The 27817-nt window shown below is 35.9% G+C and overlaps 1 protein-coding gene across 3 annotated transcripts in view; it reads right to left on the bottom strand.

The window, feature by feature from the left end:
- Nucleotides 1-27817, bottom strand: part of RABEP1 (rabaptin, RAB GTPase binding effector protein 1) — a 98333-nt gene that overhangs the window by 32691 nt on the left and 37825 nt on the right. For all 3 annotated transcript variants that reach the window (XR_014019201.1, XM_081269979.1, XM_081269980.1), the window contains 6 exons: nt 22197-22400; nt 19649-19809; nt 16747-16866; nt 9588-9723; nt 3787-3965; nt 593-724 (listed from right to left, as the gene is read on the bottom strand). Coding sequence is in view for 2 of the 3 variants with exons in the window: in XM_081269979.1 (XP_081126105.1) it covers nt 593-724; nt 3787-3965; nt 9588-9723; nt 16747-16866; nt 19649-19809; nt 22197-22400 (932 nt within the window). In the remaining variant the exon portion in view is untranslated. The remainder of the gene's footprint in view (nt 1-592; nt 725-3786; nt 3966-9587; nt 9724-16746; nt 16867-19648; nt 19810-22196; nt 22401-27817) is intronic.

The following is a 27817-nucleotide window of genomic DNA, read 5'->3' as shown; positions in this document are numbered from 1 at the left end:
GTTGGCAAGACCCTGTCTCAAAATAAAATTTAGAAAGGTCTTGGGATGTAGCTCAGAGGTAAAGCACCTTGGGCTCTATCCCCAGTGCCACAAGGAAAAAAAAAATAATCCTAGTACTAGTTAAAACTCATACATGTGCTACAGGAAGCTAAATGTTTCCACACTTTAATCTCCTTTAAACAAACTCCAAGTATTAGTAACACCATTCACTTCAAAAAAAATTTTATACACGTCACTTAAAGATTCTAAAGTATCAAATTTTGAAATTACTGGTAAAAAAATTATTTCATAGGGTGAATGAAACTCCAACATATTTCAGATAGTGCTACCTATAATACTTTCTAAGCAACTGACAGAAAATACTATTATTTTATCTAATTTCTAGCTATTTACTTTCAATATGAACAATGTAATTGGCTGATGTTTGAGTAAGTGAACCGTATGTGACACTGATATAGTATTTTCGTTTTCTGAGATGCCTTCAACTCCTGGGCTCAAGTGATCCTCGCACCTCAGCCTCCCAAGTTCAGGGACTTACAGACATGTTCTGTGCCTGGCTAATGCAAAAATTTTAATTACAGATTCACTATACCTCTTCATTTGATAACTGGGCAGAAGATTCTTCTTGAGGTAAAGCACATACTACTGGTATTTTTACTTCTTCCTCAATATCTGTTTTTTTGTGATCCTTTCTCTTATTAATTCTTTGTTGTTCATCGTCCTCCTAAAAGGAAGAAAAAACATTTATCAAGGTAATCTTAACAAGTCACAGTTCTTTAATAACACTAAACAAATAAAAAAGAACAAAGAGCTTTATACCAATAGAAAATTGGACACTTAAAGCTTATTTGTTTTGTAATAATATTTAGGGGCCTCTGGTCATGACAAAATATTTTAAAACTGCAAGCACAAAATAAGAACCCTGCTACAAAGAAAAATATCAGAAAACAGCTTTCAAGAAAAGCATATATATGAAAGTAAAGCAAAAGAAAACTAACTTCTCCCTTCAAATGATCAAAAAAGATTTTTTTTACATAGAACATTCCTTCTGATTATTGTAGAAAATAGGAAAAAAGTTGTTATGACACTACACACCCATTAGAAACACGTAAAAATTTGTATAAAATACAAAAGCAATGATCAAAGTTGATGTAGAAATTCATTCAACAAAGGTGAATAAGATACCTTCTGGGTTCCCCCAAAGACTGTTTAGTAAGGAGAGACAAACACACAGTTACAATACAAGGAGGTACAACGTTCTGCAGGAGAAATACAAGATTGATTTCATTTGAGGGATCGAGGAAGGAGCCCTAAAGGAGGCAATACTTCAGCTGGATCATGGAAGATCAGTAAGATGAGCTTGCCACTTAGCTAAGAGAAGGTAGGCAAGGGTTCCAGGGAGAAAGGAAGCATGTACAAAACAAAGAAGCCTGGGAAGGCAGGCTTATGGTGGAATGCTGAATAATTCAATGTGTCTGAAAAGTGGACAGGTACATAAAAAGTGAGGGACACAGGAAAGAGGCAATGATTAAGTGCTTAGACTCTAGAATCAGAAATTGGCTCAAACCTCAGAGCTGCCATTACTTCTCACAGCCTGCTTCCTCATTTATAACATAAGAACAGTTCTGTAGTGCCTACCTCCTATGGACAGGTTTTGCTGTTTTCTGACAACCACTTGAGATAAAGCTTTACATATAAAGCCTTAGCACCATGCTAGCACATAAACACATAGTTAGAGCTCAATAAATGTTAATAATGGCCTTAAACAACGATCTTAGTAAGCTTAGACTGTTTCAATGAGCAGCAAGAAAGGCATGACAATTTGTACTTTAGAATCTAAACCCTTAGGCTAACCCTTTGTGTGACTGGTGTCACACAAGATGAATGAGTCTGAATTAAGTGATAAAAAAGAAATTTATTTATGAATGATACTGCAGATTGAACCCAGCGGTACTTTATCACTGAGCTAAGTCCCCAGCAACCCCATACACACACACACACACACACACACACACACACACACACACACACACACAAATATATATTTTAGTTGTAGATGGACACAATACCTTTATTTTGTTTGTTTATTTTTATGTGGTACTAAGGATCAAATCCAGTGCCTCACATGTGCAAGGTAAGTGCTCTACTGCTGAGCCACAACACCAGCCCTCCCATCCCTTTGTGTTATTTTGAGACAGGGTCTTCCTAAGTTGCTTAGGGCCTCACTAAGTTGCTGAGGCTAGCTTCAAACTTCTGATCCTCCTGCCTCAGCCCCTGGGTTGCTGGGATTACAGAAATGCAATACCATGCTAACGAAAAAGAAGAAATTTAAAAGAGAAACTTCTGCAAAACAAAATGTAGCTGGGCACAGTGGGACATGCTTGTGATCCCAGCTGCTTGAGAGGCAAAGGCAGGAGGATCACAAGTTTGAGGCCAGCCTGGGCAGCTTAGTAAGACCCTGTCTCAGAATAAATACTAAAAAGGGATGGGGATGTATCTCAGTAGCAGAACACTCCAGGATTCAGTCTCTAGTACCTAAATAAATAAGTAAAATCCAACCTAAGTCACATAAGGCAATTTAAAATACTTCTTAAAATACCTAGAAAATCAATGCAAACTTTTATATAGCCACCTAGGGAAATATCTGTGCACGTATACAATATGGTATAGGATATGTTAATAATGGCCTTAAACAACGATCTTAGTAAGCTTAGACTATTTCAATGAGCAGCAAGAAAGGCATGACAAAATCTGTATTTTAGAATCTAAACCCTTAGGCTAACCCTTTGTGTGACTGCTGTCACACAAGATAAATGAGTCTGAATCCATGAGTCTGGATTAGCTATGGCATTACTTAAGATAACAAAATAAGGGGAGTGGAAATCTAGATGTCCATATGGAGAAATATTAAATTATGATACATACCTGCTGCCAGTTAATGAGATAGAACTCTGGTATGAAAATATATCCAAGATGATGCTTATGAAAAAATAAGTTATGGAAGAAATACTTTTATGATCCAAGTATTTGGGGTAGAGGAAGGAATCACCCTAACTATATGCTAACAAACACACAGAACTGATCTGGAAAACTATCAAACTGCTAAATGCAGTTATTTCTGGAAAAGAGGTATCGAGAGGGATTTCACCTTGATCACTTCATATGACTTTACTATTTCATTTTGAATTTTAAACAAGCAACTTTCAACATGAAAATGCATTTGTGCATTATTCATATAAGTAATTATTTTTAAATAATGAGGAGAAACTTTGCAGCACCCTGGACAACTATCTTTCATATCACTCAGTTTTTCCACCCCCATCTTGTCATCTTCTAATCAGGCTTTTAGAACAAAGTCACCAAAAGACAGCACTGCAGACAAAGATTTCTCAGAAACAGGCACTGCCACATCCTGCAATCTCGAAGAGGATCATTTATAAATCAGTTTCCCCCTTCTGAGATAAGGCGATATATGAAGCTAAAAAACAAAATTCCTCAAACACAGCTATTATCTTTTTTTTTAAAGTGGCATTCAAAAAAAGAAAAAAGCAACAAAACAAACAAAAAACTATAAACAAGTACATGCAGCTCAGCTGCCCCTAACATGGGCAATGTCCTGGATTCCATTCCCAGCACTCAACAATAATGGCAATGATGATAATAAAGTGGTACACATTACCTTGTTCCAGATTAAATCAACACACAAAAAAATCATACAATAATGCAATTGGGGGGAGGGGTGCTGTTATTAACAACATAAGCAAATCCTACAAAACTAGTATTCACCTGATCTTTCTTCTTTAGTTCTTCTACTTGTCGGAGCTGTTCTGAAGTTAACACAATCTCCATTCGCTGCATGTCTCTCATCAGTAAACGCTGAGATTCCAGAAACTGGTCATTGGCCTTCTGCCATGTATGTTTTAACTGGTTATGTTGTTGTCGCTCTTGCTCCAAGAGATGGCAAACTATTAGGAACCCCAATCAAAAACACTGAATTTTAATGGAAGAAAATCTCTTTAGCATAGGGCTACTAGACCAGAACAGTGGTCTGTTTTATCTATGTGTGTGTTCTTGATTGGCCCCAAGAGGCAATCTACAGATGAATATGGCAGGTATCTCTACACCATCTCTCTACTGCAGAGCCTCCCAAAGTGTGTGCCCAAGAACATATGAAGAAAGGACTTCTGTGTCCATTTAAGTTTAAGAAATTCTGGGTTAAGTAAATTGTTAAAGACTACAGCAGGATTTTGAGTTGAGGGTCTTCATTATATGTATTTTCTCTTAGAAGGTGATATATGCTGGGCATGAGGGCTGCACATCTATAATCCCAGCAGTTTAAGAGGCTGAGGCAGGAAGATTACAAGTTCAAGGCTGACCCCAGCAAGTAAACCAGGCCCTAAGCAACTTAGTGAGACTGTCTCAAAATAAAAACCAAAAAGGGCTAGAAATGTAGCTTAGTGGTAAAGGGCTCTTAGGTTCAATCTCCAGTACCCGCCCCCCCAAAAAAGGTAATATGTAATATAGCATTTCCCAAATTTATTAGACAAATAATAACAAGGACTGGGGATGTGGCTCAGTGGTAGAACACTTGCCTGTCATAAGTGAGGTCCTGGGTTCAATCCCCAGTATCACAAAAATATAAACAAATAAAAACAATTTTTACAGTTCAGTTTAAATAAATGAAGGGAATATACTTTGGCAAATGTTGTTCTAAAGGCCCATGTGTGGTAACTACTCCTAAATATGCTTAATACGTTTTGATAAATCTGTCATTCAGGAATCCTTCCTGGGCCCATTTAGTTCTGCCTCCTTAGGATAAGTAAAAAAAAAAAAAATTGTAAAATATATACATTGTTGATACCATCAGCTCAGCCATCTTACTTTGAAAACATCTATCTATGTTTATCAATAGATAAAGCACTATCTACCCATCCACTCATCCACCCAACCACCCAAGTCAGAAACCTGAGAGAATCATATTTCTGACTTCATATCCCCATCTATCTTCTGATTTCTGGCTTCTGCCTTAGACCAGCCCCTTAGGATTTAAGGCAACTTCAATGGTAGTCCCATTTTCATTCTTCCTGAGCTGGCCTTTAGATTGGTCTTGCTCTCTCTTTCCTATCCTCCACACTGCTATTAAACCGAAACCTTTTTTTTTTTTTTTTTTTGGTACCAGAGATTGAACCCAGCCATGCTCAATCAACCATTGAGCCACATCTCCAGCCCTTTTCTTTTGTTTGTTTGTTTGTTTTATTTTGAGACAGGGCCTCATTAAGTTGCTAATGCTAACTTTGAACTTGGGATCCTCCTGCCTCAGCCTCTCAAACTGCTGGAATTACAGGCATGTACCACTGTTCCAGCTTAAACTGAACTTTCTAAAACTCAAAAATGATATGACTCCCCAGTTTAAAATCCTTCAGAGAAGCCAGACACAAAGGGGCATATATCATATATTACAAAATTCTGTTCAAATGAAAAGTCAGAACAGGAAAACCTGGAGACAAAAAGTAGATTTGTGATTGCCAGGGGCATGGGAAAAGAGAAATTGTGAATGACTACAAATGGGTAAGGATTTCTGAGGTAATGAACTGTTTTGGAATTAGATAGTGGTTGATGACATATAATTCTATATTAAAAACCACTGGGCAACCCTCTTGGGACCCCTTCCTATGTGTGCTCCACTTTCTGTTTCAAAAATAAATTCTTACTTTACTCTCAAAAGAAAAAAATTCAATTGTACACTTTAAGAGGCTGAATGTAAATTACATCTTGATAAAGCTGTTACTTAAAAATCAACTGAGACAGGAAAATCACAAGTTTGAGGCAGCCTCAGCAACTTAGCAAGGCCCTAAGCAACATAGTGAGACCCTGTCTCAAAAAGTAAAGAGCTAGGGATGTAGCTCATCGGTAAACTGCCATTAGGTTAAATCCCAAGTACAAAAAAAAAAAAAAAAAAAAAAAAAAAAGCCTCTGAAGAGGCTCTTTAAAGCCGATCTGATAAAGTTCAACATCCTGAGCATAAGACCTCCATGATCTAGTCCATGTCCACTGTTCCAATATTTCACTTTGCCCATTTTCTCTTGCATCCTAATCGCGCTGAACTACTCTCTTCTACTTCCTTAACTAGCTGTACCATATGCAAATAGCCTTGCATGCCATACTCCCCTCAGACTCCTGTCAAGTATTCACCCCTCTCTTAAAACTTCACTTAATAAAAGAAAACAAAACAACGACAAAAAAAAGAACAAGGTAAACTCTACTAAGAATAAATTTTTTCAGCCAGGCACAATGGGACATGCTGTAGTGCCAGCTACTTGGGGAGTTGAGGTGGAAACATCACCTAAGCCTAGAAGTTCAAGACCAGTCTAGAAAACACAGTGAAAGTTCCATCTAAAAAAAAAAAAAAAAAAAAAGAAAGAAAGGAAAAAAAATTAAAGAATAATTTCTTTTAAAAAACTCATCTATTCCTAAGAAAAAAAAATTGGGCCTATCTTTGTTGGTGACATTGCTATATCCTAACATACTTCCCAGCACAGCACCTATAACAGGCACTTAAATTAATTTGCATATCTAATTCCCCTAATTTAGGCAGCAAATTAAACTGCTACTCAACTTTTCTCTCTTTCACTTAAAAACACTATTTTTTGTAGCCATTTTAGAACAAAATTACTTCTCTTATCCCTTCCTCATTTTCATTATAATTTCTCAATTACTTGTCTCAGATATATTAGAAGGTTTGATAACCTCAACAACTTATTCTAAAAGAGCTGGGATACAAAGTTTAAACCAAGATTGTACTTCTTTTGGAAACCCTTTGACAGTACAATCTGTTTGATTGTAACAGTAGTAATATTTGAAAAGTATGTCCTGAAGGCCAAAGACCCACTCAAAGTTTGGGTTATTTTCATAATGTTTTCTGAAATAATTTTTTAAGTTTATATCGTTTTAGCATTCCACTATTTGGAAAAAAAATATATGGCTAAGTTATTTATGACTCTGTTTTCCATAGCACTGAATGTACTTAAATTCTGTTAGAATTCTATCAACACACTCCAAATCCTGCACATTAAAATGTTGCTAGTATAAGCTGCAACAAGTCTAGGATTTCAAGGAATCCATATACTAGGATAAGGAAAAAAAAATCTTTATTTTCAATATTCTCTAACTGAAATTCACCATTTCCTTCATTGTAAAGTCTAGGCAATACAGTAGAAGAAAAACCATGACTTGACCATCATTAGAAATCATAGATATTTTTATCTGTACTACAGTTGTTGCAGATTTTTTTTAGGGGGGGGGTGCTGGGGATTGAACCCAGGGCCTTGTGCAGGCAAGGCAAGCACTCTACCAACTATATCCCCAATCCAGCAGACCTCTTAATGTATCATTTATGCACAACACTATTTCAAAATGACAGTAGTTAAACCCAGCATGGTGGAGCACACCTATAATCCCTGCAACTTGGGAGGCTGAGGCAAAAGGATCAAAAGTTTGAGGCCAGCCTCAGCAATTTAGCAAGACCCTGTCTCTAAACAAAAGTAAAAAGGCTAAATGGGTTCAGTTCCCAGTACAAAAAGAAAAAAAGCAATTATTAAATCTGCTGCTAGACCTTGTTATTTAGTATATAAAATTAGCTCATTTGTAAGTTTTAGGGTTACTTTTTCCTTCCATACCTGATTTAGAAAATACAGAGTCAATGTATACGTCACTCTCCTACAAGACTAGTAAAATCTAAAACAGTCCCTTAAAAACAAGGATGTTACTGCCGGGCGCATGCCTATAATCCCTGCAGTGTAGGAGGACGAGACAGGATGATCAAGAGTTCAAAGCCAACCTCAGCAACTGTGAGGCGCTAAGCAACTCAGTGAGACCCTGTCTCTAAATAAAATACAAAATGGGGCTGGGGATGTGACTCAGTGGTCAAGTACCCAAGTTCAGTCCCAGGTGCCAAAAAAAAAAAAAAAAAAAAATAGGGATGTTAACTGAGTGTATAGATATGAACATCTACAACTATATCTACAACTACTCTCAACTACAATGGAGGCTGAGTCAAGAAGATCACAAGTTTGAGGCCAGCCTGGGCAACTTACTTAGTGTGACTGTCTCAAAGTTTAAAAAGGGGGGGCTGGAGATATGGCTCAAGCGGTAGCGTGCTCGCCTGGCATGCATGCGGCCCGGGTTCAATCCTCAGCACCACATACAAAGAAAGATGTGTGTCCACCAAAAAATAATTCTCTCAAAAAAAAAAAAAAAAAAAGAAAGAAAGAAAGAAAGAAAGAAAGAAATTCAAAGTTTAAAAAGGGTTAGGAGTTGGGCTGGGGATGTGGCTCAAGTGGTAACGCGCTTGCCTGGCATGCACAGGGTGCTAGGTTCGATCCTTAGTACCACATAAAAATAAAATAAAGATGTTGTGTCCACCGAAAACTGAAAAATAAGTATTTTTTTAAAAAAGGGTTAGAGGTGTAGCTCAGTAGTAGAGTGCCCCTGGGTTCAATCCCCAGGCCTGTTAAAAATAAATAAATAAATAATAAAACAAAAATAAATAAATAAATAGTAAAACAATTTCTGGTAAGGTAATTCCAAAAAGGGCTGGGGGTGGTGGCTGGGGTGTGGCTCAGCAGTAAAGCACCTGCCTCCATGTGTGAGGCACTGGGTTTGATTCTCAGCACCACATAAAAGTAAATCAACAAAATAAAGACGCTGCATGTACAACTAAAAACATTTAAATAAAAAAGTGGGTGGAGGCTGGGGGTTAGCTTGCCAACAAGCAGGAGGTCCTGGGTTCAATATCCACAACTAGGAAAAAATAAAAGGATGTTAAACTGGACACAATGGTGCAAACATGTAACCCAGCAACTCAGGAGGCTGAGACAAGAAGATCACAAATTAAAGGCCAGCATGAGTAACTTAGTGAGACCCTTGTCTCAAAATAAAAAACAAAGAGGGCTATGGATATAGCTCAGTGAAAGAATGCTTGCTTAGCAAGTCTAAGACCCTGGATTTAAGTCCCAGTGCTGTTTTTAAAAAAGGAATGTTAATAAGGCCCAGAGAATAGATTGTCTGCCCTCTCAATCGCATTCTCACTTTTGCTAATTCACATCCATCAAACAGGATATACAAGCAAAAGCAGTATAAGCACACATTTCCAGCCTTATTATCTTTCTGTTGAGAGCTCACACCTGTACAGTTATTGCTGAAGTTATGGAGGAACACAAAAGCACTATCAATCCAAGGACCTTTAGTAGTTCTCACAGCTTCAGCTTTGCATAAGAACATTTAAATTGACCACAAAGCTTAAACTGAATCACTAGACCACTGAATCACAGACCACTGAGCCAAATCCCCAGCACTATTTTATTTAGATACAGGGTCTCACTGAGTTGTTAAATGCCTCACTGTTGCTGAGGCTGGCTTTGAACTTGCCATCCTCCTGCCTCTGCCTCCCAAGCTGCTGGGATTACAGATGTGTGCCACAGTGTCCAGCTTGAATTGGAATTTCAAAATTTGTTATTATTAGTTAATATCAAATTGCTAACATAGTTATCTTCAAGACTGAAATAAAAATATTTAGAACATACATTTACCTTCATGCAATTCTTTCCGGAGTTTCTCAGCATCTTCCTGTAGAACAGATTTCTGAGTATTCAAAACAGCTACGTACATCTCTAGATCAGTCCTACAAGATTTCTCAGCTTCCAAATAATGATTCAGTTCTTTAACCTGAAAGATGATGCATCTATCAAACTGAAATTTTACAACAGTTTCTACATTAGGTATAATGTCCAGTACTTAAAAAAATAAAAAAAGGTAAATTCTGGAAAAAATTTACATTTACTTTTACATAAATTTATGTATACACAAAATTAACATTAATAATTTTAATTCTAAAACAAATACATACTTATGAAATAAAACTTGGAAAATAACATAATTAATAGATGTTATCCATAATTCCATCACCTGAATAAATATGCAACTGAAATTACACATAATTGTTTTATAGTCTGCTTTTCAAAAAAGTTCCATTTTCATTTTCAGAGCAATGCAGGTGCTTATTTTATCCCATACTTAGTAACATCAGGTATGGATTGAGTTTTTTAAATAGCAGCTAATTTCTAAAGATAAAAATGACAACATATTCTTGTAACTTTGATTTTCTTCAATTTCTGGTAAGGTAATTCCAAATATCTTAAATTTATAAAAAGGAGAAATTTTCACCAATACTTATTCATGGAAATTAAAAGAAAGGAAGTCTTGATGAGAAGAAGTGCCCTTATGTGCCACTAATCACATAAGGGCATAATATTTTTTTAAATCACATCATTTTATAAAGTGCTTTATTTTTGTTAAACAATTAAACTGTAATACCTAGAATATTAACAACACAGCCTAATATTTGAAATAGATATAACCAGAAAATCTAGGATTGTAAGTCACTTTTTTATACTTTCACATAAATTGTTCATTCTAAATTCTAAACATTTAGTTAACTTTTAGCTTTTTACATGGCTATACTATATCTAATTTCATACTCAAGGTCACTTTCAGCTTTTTTCTATTTCTTCAAACAGCTGGCTTATCTGTTTTTAGTTATCCTTATTCCTAGACCATTACACTGTACTAGTCAGAGACTAAAATGATTACTGACACTGCAATTTGATGCTTTACTGGAGGTCGTCAGTCAACCACAGGCACTAACCAAACAAAGCAAAGTGCTTTCCCTGACACCTGTTATCATCAAATGGTAATGAAGAGACAAAAGAGCCATTATAAATGACGGTATACAACTGCTAACTCTATCAGCTCTAACTTCTTAGAATAAAGATTTCAAATGAATTAAAAATTAGTGAATTTCTAATATTTGAAAGCTATTAAGAAGACTCTGGGAAGATAGTGGAAGCAGCAGCATAATATTTTTATTTCTTTGAATTCTACAACCCTAACAACTCATCAAAAACTTACGGACATCTACAAAAATCCAGGTAACACAGAGTAATAGCATAGCTGAGGACAAACCACTGAAAGACTGAAAGAGAAACCTGAATGAGGCCCAGTACCACAAAAACAGAGAGAGAGAGAGAGAGAGAGAGAGAGAGAGAGAGAGAGAGAGAGAGAGATATCCATATGGTATCAGGAGAAAGTAGAAAGAAGTAACAAGGACTCCCCCACATCAAGAACCCCAAAATAGTGATCTTGGGATCTGATGTTATGACAGTAGCTGGAACACTACAACAGTAAGTTGAATGTAACAAATTTATTCTGTAAGATTTATAACCTGGTTAAAATGGTATCCCACTTTCATCTGTATTTTTCTGATTTCTTAGATAACCAGATATTATTTTTTACATTCCTTGACTATCTAATTTCCTCTTTTGTAGCTACTCATTCATATACTTTACCTGTTTTGCCAATGGGCCTTTTGTCATGCACGGACTTGGCAATCTTTATAAATTTGGGCTATTGTCAGGAATAGGAGCTATACGTATCTTCTCACAGTCTACAGCTTCTCTTTTTCACCTTTTTTGTAGACCTTTTAACAAGGAATATTATATTCTAAGGTAGCCAAATTTGTCAGTGTTTTGTCCATAATCAATAGTGTTTTCTTTTTGACCCCAATTTTTGTGTGCACATTTGTGAACTCCAAGGTCTTGCACGTGCTAGGCAAGTGCTTTACCAATGAGCCACACCCTAGCCCCATACTGTTTTTTAATATCTGAAAGTTTTAAAGATTTAATTTTCACTTTTAGATTTTTAATTAACCAAAATTAATTTCCATAAGGTATGAGGTATAAAGTTAATTTCACTTTATTCTGAACATGTAACTATTTGAAAATCTTCCTGCCCCCAATCCCTTATACTGAGGATTGAACAAGGGTGCTCCACCATTGAACTTCAACCCCAGCCCTTTTTATTTTGAAACAGGGTCTCATTAAGCTGCTCAGGCTGGACTCAAACTTGAAATCCTCCTACCTCCACTTCCAGAATCATTGGGATTACAAGTATGCATCAGTGTCCAGCAAAAAATATATTTCAAACAATCTGTACCTTCGACACTAATTTGTTTTGGTTTTGTTTGCTGTTGTTTTTTGTGGTGCTAGGGATCAAACCCAGGGCCTTGTACATGCGAGGCAAGCACTCTACCAACTGAGCTATACCTGCAGCCCACCCTTCTCCACTAATCTGTAATGTCACCTGCCACTTACCAATTTCCACAGACATATGAATCTATCTCTGGGCTCACTATTCTGTTTCATTGATCCATTTGTTTATCCAGAAACCAGGGACAAACTATCTTAATAAATAGTAGGTACAGCAAGTCTACTGCCATGTCTTCTTTAAAATTTTGCTGGGTGTATTCCTGATCTGTTATTTCCCTGTAGGAATGCTATGATCTAATCTGAATTTACAGATTAAATTGGGAGTATACTGATTGCTTTACAATGCTTTTTATCAGGAGTATACACACAGGTCTTCATTTATAATGTATTCTATAAAGGTCTTACCCACCTTTGTTTATTCTTAGGTAATCAAGAGTTTTTTCTGCTGTTGTGAATGGGATCCTTCTTCCTGCTACATTCTATAATTGGACATTACTGGAGTATAGAAACATCTCCTTTTTTTTTTTTTTTTTAATGTTGACCTTGCTGGAACAGCTTTCAACTAGTTGAATTCTTACTTGGTCTAACAATCTGTTGTGCATTTTCTGGCTTTTCTATGTAGACAATCAAATCAGTTTCATCAGATTCTTTCCAGTTCTTCTCATTTCTTTATGTTGCCTTGCTATATCATCTAGGACCACAAAAACAACCTCAACAAAATTCCTGAGCACAGGTCTCCACATAGTGTTCCCAACACTGCTAAACATTTGTTAACTGTGCTTACTGAAGGTTTGATAAACAGCCCTTTGTTTAATGTTTAAATTTATCAAAGGCCTTCGGAATCCAAGACAAACATTGCTCTTCTGCAGTCTTTTTTGTGGTACATCACAATAATACGCCATCCTGATACATGTAAGAATGATATGCCATCCTTAAGTTGCTGGGAATACTCCCTACTTGGTTGTGATGTTTTTCCCTTCTTCTTCAGTACCACTGAGCTACTTCTCCAGTTTTTGTTTGTCTTTTGAGACAGAGACTTGTTAGATTACCCATGAGCCCTTTGAGCTTGCAATCCTATGGCCTTGGCCTCCCTAATCACTGGGATTACCAATGTACACAACCAAGTCTGGCTGTTTTCCACCCCTATCCCCAACAGTTTAACAAATGTTAAAAAAAAAAATTTAACTTCCAGATTCCTGAGACAAATCTATGATTTTGTTTTCTTATACTACCTTTCTATGTGTTGGTTCATTATAGTAAGGATCTATTAGTCTCAGAAATGAAAGGAGAATTTTTTTTTTCCTCTTCTATTCTCTGACACAGTGTGTAAAATATAAGGATTCTCTTTCCAAAAGATTCTGAAAAATGTGCCTGGAAAATCAACTGAGTTTAATGTCTTGGAAAGAGGAGGCAGGAAGAACAAAAATTTGATTCTATACTAATTTTCTTCAATAATTACTACTTTACCTTGCCTATGTCATCTTGGGAAAATTCTGACTAAATGTATTTCATGAGAATTTTTTTCATTTCATTTTTTCAAGTTTATTAGTATATCACTGTTTGTAGCATTTACTATTTTTAACTAAGGATTTGCAATCATGTCCCATTTCATTTCTAATGATTAGAAAATTTTTTCACTTTTCCTGATAAGACTTTAATATTAGAGATTGTCTAATTACTTTTTCCAATTTCTCATATGTTGATTATTCTCTATTATTCTTTTGCTTTTCTATCTCACTAACTTCTGCTCTTACTTGTACTATTTCCTTCCACTTACTTTCGATTTTTACCATTATTATTTTCTCCTTTACATTTTTTTGGGGGGGATTGGGGGCATGGGTTAGGGTTAGGGTTTGAACTCAGGCACATTTGACCACTGAGCACACCCCCAGCCGTGTTTTGTATTTTATTTAGAGACAGGGTCTCACTGAGTTGCTTAATGCCTCACCGTTGCTGAGGCTGGCATTGAACTTATGATCCTCCTGCCTCAGCCTCCTGAGCTGCTGAGATTACAGATGTACGCCACTGTGCCTAGCTCTTTTTTCCTTAATATTCTTGAGCTAAATATCCCCATCACTCTACATATTTTGTGATTACTTTTCCATGATTTTCCCCCCTTTTTCCAAGCATTTTATTTTGACTATCTTTTTTATTGTGAATAACTGAATAATCTGGGATTGGACAACTGGATCTGTAGAACATCAATTCTTTGACATTTGTTAACAATTCCTTTCTGACCTTATGAAAAAATGTATCTGAAAATACACCATAAAATGGGCTGGGGATATAGCTCAGTTGGTAGAGTGCTTGCCTCCCATGCACAAGGCCCTGGGTTCAATTCCCAGCACCACAAAAAATAAAAATAAATAAATAAAAAGCTTAATGTATCATAATGCTAATATATATCATGAAAAGGATAATGTATCTAATAATAATAATATATCCCACATACTATCCTAAGGGTTCATATTAACTCGAACCATCCTTATAATATCCTTATAAGGTATTATAAAGGGTATTATAAAATGTCCCCATTTTATAGCTGAGAAAAGAAAAACAGAGTAAGATTAAGTAACTTTTCCCAAGGTCACCCACACTACTAAATGCTGAGATTTTAACTACTATGCTCTACAAAATATTATCTTTCTTTTTTGACTATTAAATCTAAATTTGATGTATATATTAAATCTAAATGATGATCCTGATTTTTCAAAATTCCTGTAGCCCTACTAATATTTTTTTCTCCTTGCTCTAAAGATCAGTTCAAATTGCCTACTGTAACTGTGTCAATTTCTCCTTGTAGTTGTCACTTTTTAGTTCACATATTTCAAGACTACATAAGGCACATTCAAGTTCATAATTATCTTACTGATGAATTATTAAGTAGGTTCCCTCTTTATTAGTTTTTTCCTCCTTATCCTATCCATTTGATATTACACTTCCTCTATCAGTTTTCTATTGGCTGGAATTTATACAGTATGTTTTTCTATTTTGGTTTTTCTTTGTTTGTGGCTTTGGGGATTGAACCCAGAGAACTTCTACTGCTGATCTATACCCTATTTCTTTTTGAGACAGGATCTAAGTTGTATTTATTTTCAATCTTACTTTGGGGTTTTATTTTAGGTGAATCTCTTATAAGCAATATCAACTTATGTTTATCAGTTAAGCTGATAAATCTTTTAGTAGGTCTCAATTTACATTTACTAGGATTACTGATACATTACCATTTTTTTATATTCCTGTTTTCTGCTGTTATCATTTTTCATTATTTGTTTCTTTCCTACTTTTAATCTTTACTTTTTTCTTTTTTCTTTAATTTCGGTGGTCCCGAAGATCCAAACCAGAGTTTCATACATGCTAGGCAAGCACTCTACCACTGAGCTATACTTCTACTTTCATTTTTTTGTTACTGGGATTAAACCCAGGGCACTTTACCATTGAGCTACATCCCCAGGCCTTTTTATTTTGAGAGATAATCTCACTAAGTTGCTTAGGGCCTTGCTAAATTAAATTGCTCAGGCTGGCCTCGAACCTGTGATGCTCCTGCCTCAGCGCCCTCAAATCTCTTGGATTAGATGTTTGCACTACCACACTTGGCCCTAATAAAATTTCCAACAACCCATTTGTATTTTCTCTGGTGTGTCTTTATGGACAACAAAGTCAGTCATTACAGTTACATTCTTGTTAAAAGATCAAGTCTAGGGCTGGCATCAAAAAACAGTCAACATTGAACAGTTTATTTTCCAAGATAAAAAAAATTAATGAGATTTAATCATTTTGATAAGAAAATAAACATTAAATTTGAAACAAGGTAGCAATTTATGATAGGACATCATTATTATAATTATTTAAAATATCCATAAGAGAGAAATCATCTCAATGCTTTTATTTGTTTGTTTGCTTTAGTGGTGATGGTGGTGGGACTAGGGATTCAACCAAGGACTTCACATGTGCAAGGCAGATACTCAACTACTGAGTTACATCACCAGCTCCCCCACCCCACCCTCACTCTATTTTATTTACTTACTTATTTATTAGTACCAGGGATTGAACCCAGGGACCACATCCCCACCCCTTTTTATTTTTTATTTTGAGACAGGGTCTTACTATGTTGCTGAGGCTGGCTTTGAGTTTGCAATCCCTCTTGCCTCAGACTCCCAAGCCGCTGGGGTTACAGGTGTGCGCCACCATGCCCGGCTCCTTTTATTTTGTGACAGGGTCTCCCTGAATTGCCCACACTGGCCTCAACTTGCAATCCTTCCTCAGTCTCCTGAGTAGCTGGAATTACAGGTGTTCACAACCAGGCAGTTTTTTTGTATTATAAACAAAAGCAAGATTCTTTTTTTTTGGTACCGGGGATTGAAGCCAGTGGTGCTTAACTACTGGGCCACATCCTCAGCCCCTTTTTGGTATTTTATTTAGAGCCAGGGTCTCACTGAGTTGCTAAATGCCTCACCAAGTTGCTTGAGGCTGGCTTTGAACTCCTCCTGCCTCAGCCTCCTGAGTGGCGAGGATTACAGGTGTGTTCCACCGTGCCCGCCAAAAGCAAGATTTTTAAGACTCATAGTCTAAATTAGTTTTACCCCCTTAATGATTCTAATTTTGCTCATGGCATTAGGGCAGATGGATTTCAATGTTTCACAACCTTTGAGGCCTCCAGCTCTTTAATCTTGTCTTCAGCCTCTGTCAGTTTATCTTTCAAAGCTGCAATTTCCTTCTCCATTGGCATCACAACAGACCGAAGTTTTTCAGCATCTTCTTGGGCCTATGGTTAAAAAGAATTAAATGGTACAACTTACTCATAAAAACTAGTATTACAAATAACTACACCAAGCACTTTACTGACATTCAGAAAATTAAACTGAATCTAACTTTAAATGCCAAGTCATAATCAGGGTTTTGCCAAATATTTAATTTACAATTTGAAATAGAAAAATTGATTTTTTAATTGAGTAACTGAGTTAGTAAGTATCTCATATATAACCGAAAATGCACACAATAAATATTTTTTCAACTCCTGGTTGAATTATGTTAATAAAACATAATTTCCTTTTTTTTTTTTTTTAACTCGGGTGCTCTTCACTGAGTGACAACCCCAGCACTTCTTTATTTTTCTTTTGACACGTTACTATAAATTAGTATATTTATAATAATAAATATACTAATAATCCATTACTATAAATTAGTAAACTGACGAGAAACTAAATTTTCATATATACATACACACACATACAGAGGAACAATGACTCGAAAAGCTGGAGTTATTCCTGCTAATAAATATGAAAATTAACCTTAGTCACTCAATGTAAATGAGCACAAATTTATCCCAAATTGTTTAGGACAGGGAAACATATGCACAAATATAAAGGGGACTTTAAAAAAAAATATCCCCTGGAACAGAACAATTCATATTCACTTTGTTTTTAAATCCTTACAATCTTCATTTATTTTATTTTGAACTAAGTACTGTTTGGAAAAGACATGTTAGTTTTAAACATCTTCACAGTTAGTTTGGGATCACTTGACAAAGATCATTTGGAGGTAGGGGGAAAAGGTGAGAGAAAGTAAAAAATGTATCATAGTTATTTCTTTTTTTATTATTATCTTTTTTTTTTTAGTTGTAGTTGTCAATGGACCTTTTATTTATTTACTTTTATGTGGTGCTGAGGATTGAACCCAGTGCCTCACACATGCTAGGCAAGCACTCTACCACTGAGACACAACCCCAGCCCCCATAGTTATTTATTAATACAAATATAACCTCACAATTCCAAGTGTTAGATGTCGTTGTAAACAAAGTTTTAAAAAGCATCGTTAAAAATCAAAGAAAGGTCATTAAAGGCAAGGAAAATCTGAAAAACTGTAATAACCAAGAAGAGTTAATGTGGTATCCCAGACAAAGATCTATGAACAGAAAAAAAAAGGATATTAGGTGAAAACTAAAGTAATCTGAATACAAAGAATGTATCTTAATAATAATGAGTGGATATGAGTTTATTTTTTTTATTTTTTTTAAAAGAGAGGGGAGAGAGAGAGAGAGAGAGAGAGAGAGAGAGAGAGAGAGAGAAACTTTTGATATTTATTTTTCAGTTTTTGGCGGTCACAACATCTTTGTTTGTATGTGGTGCTGAGGATTGAACCCGGGCCGCACGCATGCCAGGCGAACGTGCTACCGCTTGAGCCACATCCCCAGCCCCGATATGAGTTTATTAACTGTGACAAATATATCATATTAATATAAAAATTAATAAGAAAAACTGGGCATGGAACATATAGGAACTGTCTACTATCTTATAAATTTTCTGTTAATCAGAAATGGTTCTAAAGCAAAGTTTATTTTAAAAATTAAAGCACTTTAAATAACAAAGTGGCATATTACATTATTTGGATTAGTAATAGAAGATCATGATCCTATTGACAAAAATTTATTTTGAAAATGTTAAGATAATGTGGTTTTAAAAACATGGATGTAGACTGAAGTTGTAACTCAGTAGTGGAGCACTTGCCTAGTATGGGTGAGACACTGGGTTCCATCTCAGCACAACATATAAATGAATAAATAAATTAAATAAAGGTCCAATAACAAAATATGTATGTATATTTAAAAATATGTATATATATAAATAAAAAAATACTTAGCTTATATTATCAAACTGGGCAAAAGGTTATTTATATTTTCTCAATGATAAAATGTCTCATATTTAGTAGCCCTGTGTTCAGGCATTAAATGGTAATATGCTCAAGCATTCTGTCACACAGGAACCAAGGTAAACTGAGAAAGAAGGAAAATTGACACCTGTTCTAAAACTTTGGTTTAAGTGCAATCATTAAGCAATGAGCCTTATGCAAAAAACATTTATTAAACACCTATGTAGAGCTGGAGTTGTGGCTCAGCGTTAGAGCACTCACCTAGCATGTGCAAGGCCCTGGGTTCGATCCTCAGCACCACATAAAAATAAATAAAGGTACTGTGTCCAACTACAACTAAAAAATAAATATTAAAAAAAAACCTATGTGTTAGATTCTATTCTAGGTAAATAAAAAAGATTTCTACTAACATGGAATTTTTATTCTAACAAAGAAAGGTGGCGAATAATAAACACAATAAAAAACAAACTGTTTTAAAGAAATATGTGCTTATAAAAATACATGCATTGAGGGCTGGGTTTGTAGCTCAGGGGTAGAGCACTTGCCTGACATGTGTGAGGCACAGGTTCGATCCTCGGCATCACATATAAATAAGCAAATTAAGATGCATTGACAACTTTAAAAAAAATGTTTAAAAAAATACATGCATTGTTTTATAAAGAAATATGATATTTTTTTATGGTCCCCAAGACAAATACAACATGACACCTTATCTACCTACCTGAAAGTAGGAAAAAAGGGGCTTATTTCGATATTTTACTATAACCCAAGAATAAGGGAGTGAGTCACATGCATTGTCTAGGAGAAGGGGAACACATTATCTAGTACTATAACCATATTCATTAAAGCACTTGCACCTGGATTCAAATATTTCTATAGATGAACATATTCTTTGGTACCTTTTTCATTTCGTTTTCTAAATTTTCCTCCTCTTGACCTTCAGACAGTCTTCTTCTTAAATCAGCTATTTCCCTTTCTGCAGATTCTCGATATTGTGACCATTGTGCTCGCTCCTGTTCCAGCCTAAGGTGAAACTGGTGCTCATAGTCTCGAACTGTTTCTATAAAACATCACCACGTATTTCATGTCTAAGCATTGGTACACTAAATTTTGTAGTCATAAAAAGATCTTATGCTTAATTTCTGAAAATCTATTAACTCTTACACAAAAATGAAGCTAACATTCCTAGTTCTTTTTTTAATTTGTTTTCCTTTTTTTTTTAGTTATTATATGTAGAATTAAAGGGTTTTATTAAGCTATGATCTCCAATCTTCATAATAAATCTATGACATACATTTTATAAACAGATGAGAAACCAAAGGATAGATTAAATAGTCTACCCAATGTTTTATAACCATAAATAAACAAGGCTTGAACTCAAAAGTCAACTCCAAAATCTATGTTCTACCATCAAGGCACCCAAGACAATTACAACATGTCTAAATACCTGGAAGTGGAGGAAATGGATTTATTTCTTGAATATTATACTATAACCAAAGATACTAACTGAAATAAATTCTATGAAGTATTTATATTTAAATGTAATCTTAAAACATTATGTGATAGACACATTGATTATTAATTTTCACTCTGTCTTCTTTACTAATAAAACCAAGTTTTTTTTAGGAAGTCAATGTGCCCAATTTAAAATCTACATTTTCAAGTCAGGTGTGGTGGCACACCCTGTAATTCCAGTGACACTGGAGGCTAAGGCAGGAGGGTCTCAAGTTTGAGGCCATCCTCAGCAACTTATCGAGGCCCTAAGTAACTTAGCAAGACCCTGTCTCAAAAACAAAACAACAATGACAAAAAGTGGTGGGGATGTGGCTCAATGGTTAAGTAACCCTAAGTTCAATCCCCAGCACAAAAATAAAATAAACATTTTCATGCTGGGGGTGTAGTTCAGTGCTTTTCTCACATGCATGAGGCCTTGGGTTGGATTACCACACCACAAAAAATAAAAATAGGAACTACACTTTCCAGTTTCCTTGTAATTATGGTGACTATACACTTGGTCAACAAAGTATGAGGGGAGTGTATGTTGGTGGTTTCTTGAAAACTTGCTTTTCTGATGCAGACTAGAGGAAGAGCAATCATCTGTGAGCTATGAGGCAAAAACAAAGTTGAAAACCACATGCAAGGATGAAGGAACAGAAGGACTGCAGAAGTTAGGGACTCTAGTGATATCACAGGACAATTTAACTTGTCCTAGATTACCTGCTGGACTTTAATGAGAAAAATTAACTCCTGTTTGAGGAAACCACTATAATCAGATTTGTTAAAGGAAGCCTAGAGTAATCTTTACTTGATAACTCGAGACTCAGAATTAGGGCTTGTCTTCTCACAAAGAACACTAAGGAAAAAATGACATACAAATGTGAAGATACTGCAGGAGTCACATTTATCATGTTAACTAATTCTACAATCACAAAGGTTCAGGGAGAAGTTATTTCATTTTTGTCATTATCTTCTCAGAAATGTGGAAAATTTAATTCAATATTAGTCCCAAAAGGAGATAGAGGCCAAACTACAATACTTCCTTCAAACAAATGTCTCAGACTAGAAGCCCATAAAGATATTCTAAATCATAGATCATTCTATCCCCTTTAGTGCAGTGAAGATTTCATGTACAAAAATCTAAACAACATCGCAACACTAGACCAGAAAAGTAATAATCAGCTACAGCTATTAAGTGTAATCTCTTTGTCTTCTGCATGGCAGCTCTCTCTAGTTTATTACATTCCCTGTGCCCACACCTTATTCAATAACATTATATACCTAACTCATTAAATCCCATATTTAAGCCCTGCTTTATACCTAACAATTAACTGTAGTCTTCATTTAATGTATTATCTCTATAATACTCTCACTATACTCTTTATTACTAAATCTGTTAAAGACAGAATAATACATCCATTTACAGTATCACAGCTGACTCCCCCCCCCCTCCCGCCAGCAGTGGTGGGGATAAGAACTCAGGACCTTGTATGAGCTAACCAAGCACTTTAGCAGAGATTGTACCCAGAGGCACTTAACCATGGAGCTACATCCCCAGCCCTTTTTATTTTTTATTTTGAGACAGGGTCTCATTAAGTTGCCAAGGTTGGCTTTGAACTTGCAATCCTTCTGCCTCAACATCCCAAGCCGCTGGGATTACAGCCATGCACCACCACACCTGGCTTTTAAATTTAATTTTGAGAGAGGGTCTTGCTAAATCACCCAGGCTCAAAATTTCAATCCTTCTGCCTCAGCCTCCTAGTAGCTGAGATTATAGGTACATGTCACTACACCTGTCCCACTTCCCTTTTATCTGACAGTACATCTTTGAAGATGACAGCACATTAAGCCACAAATGAACTCAGGATATACATTCAGACTGTGTGAAAATATTCTTATTGCTAAAATTTGGTTATCTTAGGAAGCCATAGAACTGATCTTTGTCTTTACCTTTCATAACTGCCTGAAGGGAAGCAACTTCTTCCCTCCACTGCCTTTTCACTTCATCTATAGCTTCTTGCTTGGTATTCTCAGAGACTGTCGCAATTGCCTTAATATTCTCCATCTCTGCTTGAGCTTCCCACAGCTGTGTCCGAAGGTGTCCCAAATCATCCTGCGCAGCTTGTAATACTGCATTTTGCCTCTTCAGATCCTCTGGAAAAAAGTAAAGACATTCTATTAATGAGGCGCTCACTTTATCAGGCTGACAATCTAGTGAAGAAATTTAGATTTTAAAATGTTAGGCTGGGGATATAGCTCAGTCGGTAACAGTGCTTGCCTCGCATGTACAAGGCCCTGGGTTCAATCCCAGCACCACAAAAAAAAAAAAAAAAAAGAAAGAAAGAAAAGGTTAATATAGAAAGTGACACCATTTGCAAGAGATAAGATTTAACTATGCTGGGTTCCACAAGTAAATTATTAACTATCTAATGATACAGTGGTTAAGGTCATAGTTTTAGAGCTATATTTAGGCTCTTCCACCACTGACTAAATGAAATCTGGCAATTTATTTAAACTCTCTGGCCTAAGTGTCCACAAGTACAAAATGGGGATTTAAAATTATCAGTACAACAACTGTGAGTTCTCATTATTCTATAACCACCATTCCAGTCTTTTCACAATTTGATACTGCCATCTTCATCATCATCAAATCTCCATATACACGGGTCTGGTTTGGGAACTCCACTGTATAAATATGATCTATTTGTCTATTCTCATGCTAATATTATACTGTCTAACACAGCATTACTTATATTACTTTGTCTACTCTTGTATACTTGTTTTGTTTTGTACTGGGGATTGAACCCAGGGGTGCTTTACCACTGAGCCACATCCACAGCCCTTATTTATTTATTTTTTTTGAGACAGGGGCCAAGTTGCTGAACCTAACCTTGAACTTGCCATCCTCCTGTCTCAGCCTCCTGAGTTGCAGCAATTACAGGTGTGTGCACATTTAAATTTTTACATAATAAAAGTTTAATAACAAAGGTCATAATAGTTTCAAATAATATAGGGGGATTTCCCCTACCAAATATCCAAAGTTATTATAAGCCCCGTGAATCTACCAACCAGCTCCATCAACCATACACGTATCTTGCCTGATCCATCCATATGCACTCCACATATACCGAGCCAAATCTCAGATTTATTTTTTAATTAACAAACTTTTTCTGAGCAGCTTTAGATTCACAAAAAAAATTGAGAAGTATAAAAGATTTCCCACACACCCCATATTCTAATATACACACCACTCTCTCCCCTCTAGATATCCTGCACCACAATAGTATAATCATACAACTGGTGAACCTACATTGGCAATTATCACCCATAGTCCATACATAATTTACATTAAGGTTCACTCCTGGTATACATTCTATGGGTTTTGACAAATGTATAATGACATGTATCACCACTGTAGTATCTATTGTCCAAATAGTTTCACTGCCCTAAAAATCCTGAGCTCTTCCTATTCATTCCTCCCTCATTCCACCCCTAGCAATCACTGCTCTTTTTATTGCGCAAACCCAGCCCCATTTTGCCTTTTCTAAAATGTCTTTTACTTGGAGTCACTTATTATATCATCTTTTCAATTTCCCTTCTTTCATTTAGTAATATACATTTAAAGTTCCTCTCTGTTCATGACTTCACAGCTTATTTCTTTTAGCATAGTTATATACCACTGTCTGGCTATATCAATTTATTTATCCATTCACTGACTGATGGGCATCTCAGTTGCTTCAAAGTTGTGACAATTTGCTGGGGATGTAACTCAATGATAGAGTGCTTGCCTATCATGTTGGAAGCCAGTGTCCATTCCCAGTACCACAAAACAGGAGGAAAAAAGTGCGACAAGTTGTGACAATTATGGATAAAGTTGCTATACACATCTGTGTGCAGATTTTTGTGCAAACATAGGTTTCCAAGATATTTGTATAAATTGCAAGTATAATGACTGCAAAATCAAATATGAATTATGTTTAGTTTTAAAATAAACCATAAACAGTCTTCTAAAGTGGATACACCATTCTGCATTCTCCTCAGCAATGAATGAAAATTCTTGTTGCTCTGTGTCCTTACAAGGATTTGGTATTATCTGTATTTTGGATCTGGACCATTCTAATAGGTGTAAAATTGTCTATTCTCATGCTAATATTATACTGTCTAACACAGCATTACTTATATTACTTTGTAATATTTATTATTTCATTGTTTTATTTATTTTTTATTTTTGGGACTAGGGATTGAACCCAGGAGCGCTTTACCACTAAGCCACACCCCCAGCCATTTTTATTTATTTTTGAGACAGGGCCTTGCTAAGTTGCTCAGGAACTTGTGATCCTCCTTCCTCAGTCTCCTGAGTTGATAGGATTATAAGCATGTGCCACCATATCTGGCTCATTGTTTTAATTTACAATTCCTTAATAACATATAATATTGAACATATTTTCATATACTTACTTGCCAACTGCATATCTTCTTTAGAGATTTCTGTTTGGGTCTTTGCTTATTTTCCTATCATTGCATTTTAAGAGTTCTTTGTACACTTTGGATAATAGTCTCTGTTTTGTATGTGGATGTCCAACATCATTTGAAAAGACCATTTTTCTCCAAATATTATCTTTGCTCCTTTGGCAAGAATCAGCTGAACTATATTTACAAGTGTGTATTTTGGGGGCTCTCTACTCTGTTCTACTGAGCTATTTATTCTTTCACTTAATAATACTGTAGCTTTATGTAAAGTCCTAAAGTCAGGTTGTATCAGTCCTCATACTTTGTTATTCACCTCCAATACTGAATTGACTATTCAAGGTCTTTTTGCCTTGCCATATGAACTTTTGAATCATTTTGTCAGTGTCTACAAAATAACATGCTAGGATTACTCTGAATCTACAGATCAGGTTGTGAAGAACTCACCCCTTGACCGTACTAAGTATTCCTGTCCAAGAATATAGGACATTACTCTATTTACTTTGCTCCTTTTTTTCCGTTGCAGTACTGGGGATTGAATCAATGATCATATTGAACCATATCTCCAGCCTTTTTTTTTATTATTTTTTTTTAATGGTGCTGGGGATTGAACCCAGGGCTTTGTGCATGCAAGGCAAGCACTCTACCAACTGAACTATATCCCCTGCCCTCTCCAGCCCTTTTTGAGACAAGTTCTCGCTAATTTGCAGAGGCTGGCCTTGAACTTGAGATCTCCCTGTCTCAACTTCCTATGTAACTAGGATTACAGGCATGTGCCACCATGCACAGCTCTTTATTCTTTCATCATGGTTTTATAGTTTCACTCATATAGATCTTATACCTATTATTAGATTATATCTGAACATTTTTATTTTTTGCATGTTAATGTAAATGGCAATGTGTTTTTATTTTTTTATTTTTTTTTATTTTTTATTTATTTATTTTTTTTTTAAAGAGAGAGTGAGAGAGGAGAGAGAGAGAGAGAGAGAGAGAGAGAGAGAGAGAGAGAGGGAGAGAGAGAATTTTTATTTTTTAGTTCTCGGCGGACACAACATCTTTGTTTGTATGTGGTGCTGAGGATCGAACCCGGGCCTCACGCATGCCAGGCGAGTGCGCTACCGCTTGAGCCACATCCCCAGCCCCATGGCAATGTGTTTTTAATTTCAAATTCCATTTGTTCATTCTGGTATGTAGGAAAGCAACTGACTTTTATTCATTAATCTTTTATCATGAACATTGCTACACTTGCTAGTTCCAGAAGTCCCCATCATACCCAGTTTTTTTTTTTTTTTGCATTTTCTACATAGACATCATGTCATCTGTGAACAAATAAAGTTTTATTATTCTTTCCCAATCCATATACCTTTCATTTCCTTTTCTCATCTGACTGCATTAGGTAGGACTATGTTAAAAATCAATGGTGAGCTGGGCGCAGTAGCACTTGCCTATACTTCCAGCAGCTCAGGAGGCTGAAACAGGAGGATCACCGGTGCAAAGCCAGCCTTAGCAAAAGCAAGGCACTAAGCAACTCAGTGAGACCCTGTCTCTAAGTAAAATACAAAGCAGGGCTGGGGATGTGGCCCAGTGCCCCTGAGTTCAATCCCTGGTAACCCCCAGCCAACCCACAACCAAAAAAATCAATAGTGAGATTCTTGCTCCTGATTTTAGTAGGAAAGCTTCAAGTTTCTCGTAATAAGAATCATGTTATTGCTAGGAAATGATGTTGACCAAATTATATTCTTATATTGTGGCATGTATAAATATGTAGCAATAAATTCCACTACTATATATACTTATAATGCACCCATTTAAAAAATGGAAAATAAATTCTCACTTCAGCATCACATATACTAAAACTGGAACAATACAGAAGAAATTAACATGGCCCCTGCACAAGGATGATACACAAATTCATAAAGCATTCCATTAAAAAAAAAAGACAAGACTAATGTTAGGAGCTGGGCACAGTGGTACATGCCTACGATCTTAGCTACTCAGAGGGCTGAGGCAGGAAGATCCAAAGTTCCAGGCCAGGCTGGGCAACTTAATGGGATATCTGTTTTAAAATAAAATAAAGTTTTAAAACGATGGGGATGAGGCTCACTTGTGTAGCATGCACAAGGCTCTGGGTTTAATTCCACCACTACATTTTTTGTTTTTGTTTTTTTGTTTTTCTCTGCTATACTGTTACACTAAGCTACAAAACCAGGCTTTTTTTTTTTTTTTTTAAGACAAGATCTCACTAAATTGTGGAGGCTGGCTTCAAATATGCAATTCTCCTGCCTTAGCTTCACAAATTGCTGAGATTACAAATATGCACCACTGCATCTGGCTGTCATTTTTACCCCCAGAACTAGTGGTTAAACCCAGGGGTACACTACCTGAGCTACATCCCCAACAACCCATCCCCACCCTCTTTTTTTAATTATAAGGCAGGGTGTGGCTAAGTTGCTGAGGCTGTCCTCAAATTTGGAATCCTGCCTAAGCCTCCTGAGTCACTAGGATTACAGAAGTAAGCCACCATACCTGGTTCTCATATTTTTTGTGTTTTCCTGATGATTTTTGAGCACCTTCTCGTATGTCTACTAGCTATTTATTTTCTTTTCACTTTCTTTTTTTTTTAAAGAGATTCTTTTTTAAAAAAATTTATTTATTTGTATGTGATGCTGAGAATCAAACCTAGTGCCTCATGCATGCTAGGCGAGCGCTCTACCCCTGAGCCACAATCCCAGCCCCTTTCTTTTCACTTTCTTGATGGTGTCCTTGAAAGCACAAGTTTGTTGTTGGTGGTGGTTTTTGTTTTGTTTTGTTTTGTTTTGGTATGAAGTCTGATTTTTCTTTGGTTGCTCCTACTTTTAGTCTCTTATACAAAATATAACTGCCTGATCTAAGATCAAAAAGATTTACCTCTATGTTTTCATTTTTCACATCTGTCTTTATGCATTTTGCACTAATTTTGGGGATTAATGGTAGAAGTTCAACTTAATTCTTTTGCATGTAGGTATCCAAATGTCAGCAGAATTTGATGAAAAGATGAATCTTTGTCCTGCTGAATTGTTTTGCATCTGTAGAAAAGCAACTAATGATATATGTAAGGGTGTATT

The sequence above is a fragment of the Spermophilus citellus genome, assembly GCF_964194105.1.
Source record: "Spermophilus citellus genome assembly, chromosome: 17".
Taxonomy (NCBI): domain Eukaryota; kingdom Metazoa; phylum Chordata; class Mammalia; order Rodentia; family Sciuridae; genus Spermophilus; species Spermophilus citellus.
This window is presented reverse-complemented; position numbering and strand designations above follow the sequence as displayed.